Raw genomic sequence first — 2,181 nt, 5'->3', positions numbered from 1 at the left:
TTTGTGGAAGCCTTGAAGATTAGTAAACATTAATTTTCATCAAAGGGAAAATTGAAATGTGGTTTCAATTCACAATTGATAGTTAAGAGTAACAATCGCCCACTACCTCGCTAAATGGAAGCGTGGATTGTACACCGAGTAATGATGAACATGAAGAAATATAAATGAGATGGATAATCAATTAAATAGTTTAATTGAGAATGATTAAGATTAATTAATTAGTTAACTAATTATGCAAAAGGTTTGTATTGGGCCTTTAAGTTAGTTTCAAGTTTCGAGGTCCATAGTACCAAAATTGACTTTTTAGTGTAAAAATATGGTTTTTCATTAAAGTGAACAATACTGGAAGCTTTTCATTAAAGTTCCCTATTATAATCAATATGCACTAGCACTGGATGTTATAAGCATCATCACTGGAATAAATAAGCACCAGCATTGGAAAGTGAATGTTGTGATTCAGCTTAGGTTTTTTATTTTTTGTTTTTTTTTAATTTTATATATATTAAAATAAATAGGTAAATGGGTACCAGTTTATAACCGCACTGTTCATTTAAATTTCATGTGTAAATAGTTACACCCATAACTATTTAATTATCTAAACGATTACCCATAACTATAATCGTGAAATTTAAATGGGTGGGTAACCGCGGTTACTCATAACTAATGGGTATTTGCCCATCCCTGCTTCCTCCTTATCTTCATTTTGTTTCAATTGTCTAGCTGGAAATCCAGACATCACTTTTGAAAAGAAAAGAATAAGAAAAGTTAATTGCTTATTGTAAATAGGCAAACAACCCAATAATAGATTTGCTCAAAACTTCTATTAAAGCCGACATCTTTCCACCAAATTGAAAACCAAATAACATACTTACAATAACTACAATATACGCTAGTTACAATAATTTTCAACATACTTACAATAGCCAATTACAATATTATCATTCAAAATGAGATCCCTATGATTCACAAAAAGCTAGTCAACAAACCAAAATATTCACAGTGTAAGGCTAAGAAGCCACAACCTAAGGTTATACGATTAGCAAAATAGAATCCACACCAAAAGGTACCCCATAATATTATCATGCACTTACTTTGTCACTTAGAAGCTTTTGGACGAACATTTTTTTGTGTTCGGAATCAATTGACCTAAACACTCCCACATTTTGTGCTTTTTCCAAAATAAAAGTCAGTCCATCAATTTGATCGATAGGAGAAAAACCCATTTCTTTAAGTTCGTTAGCTATATAACTATGATCTGCAATACCTCAAAATATAACTTTAGTTACCATTTATGTCATTTTCTTACATTCAACATAATATTCTTTTAGTCCATTGATAATTACCTTGGTTCCATCATTTGAACTTCCCGTGCCTCTTTTCCTCTTTCTTTGACTATTGCAGATTGGTTGCTTTGTTGGTTTAGCTGGTTCACTGGAGAAACATCATTTTCAGCTCCAATATCACATGTATCAACCCTAATATGGCTTTGCTCCTCCATCACTTTAGTAGGGGTTCTGCCAACATTACTTGTAGCACGATCATTTCCAAATATATACGCAAATGTATCATATAATGGAAAAAGTTTGCTTCTCCATCCTTCGACATCTTTATTTTTCTAAGATTATATTAACATAGCAATATTAAAAAATATAGCTACAAGAATATAACTAATCAATTAATAATATAGGATATGAACATGCACATAAGTTTGCCATGCTTCATCACTATCAACTTCAATGCACTTTTTGACATCATTCCATGCAAATACACTTGTGTTTATCATGTCAAGGACTAAACTATATGTTTTTTTTTATACATCTCTTCAACTTTGACTTAATATATGGACTTGCCTTTATATTCACATTAAGACATAAAACATTGACAGCTTTTGCAACTTTAATCAAAGGACTTTGTTTGGAAGCATCTGTGTCACCTTGGAACTTCCTAGTAATAAAATCCTCAAGAACGGATAGAATGATTCTTCTTCAAATGCTTCCCATTTATGCCTCTTTCCTTTTGGCTTTTGAACAATATTCAGATTATTGTAACTATCCATACATAAACAATAAACATTTGAAAGTACTAAAGCATACAAATCAATTTGCATACAATCCGATCAATAAAACGAATTACATTCAATGGTTTGCAATCCACTTATTTTGCATAATATTCAATCAATAA

General features: G+C 31.1%; 1 protein-coding gene across 1 annotated transcript; it reads right to left on the bottom strand.

The window, feature by feature from the left end:
- Window positions 1-628: 628 nt before the first annotated feature.
- LOC137744423 (uncharacterized) lies at window positions 629-1,810 on the bottom strand (the record flags this gene model as incomplete). The annotated part of the gene is made up of 5 exons (XM_088680921.1): window positions 629-720; window positions 919-973; window positions 1,092-1,248; window positions 1,344-1,615; window positions 1,697-1,810. Coding segments are annotated over 5 exons (690 nt in total), but the record flags the coding sequence as incomplete, so codon positions are not given.
- Between the last annotated feature and the right edge of the window lie 371 nt (window positions 1,811-2,181).

This window comes from Pyrus communis, chromosome 12 (genome assembly GCF_041283825.1).
Source record: "Pyrus communis isolate YQ-2024b chromosome 12, ASM4128382v1, whole genome shotgun sequence".
In the NCBI taxonomy this organism is placed as follows: Eukaryota; Viridiplantae; Streptophyta; class Magnoliopsida; order Rosales; family Rosaceae; genus Pyrus; species Pyrus communis.
Note: the sequence above shows the minus strand (reverse complement) of the source record. Positions and strands in the feature narration are given on the sequence as shown.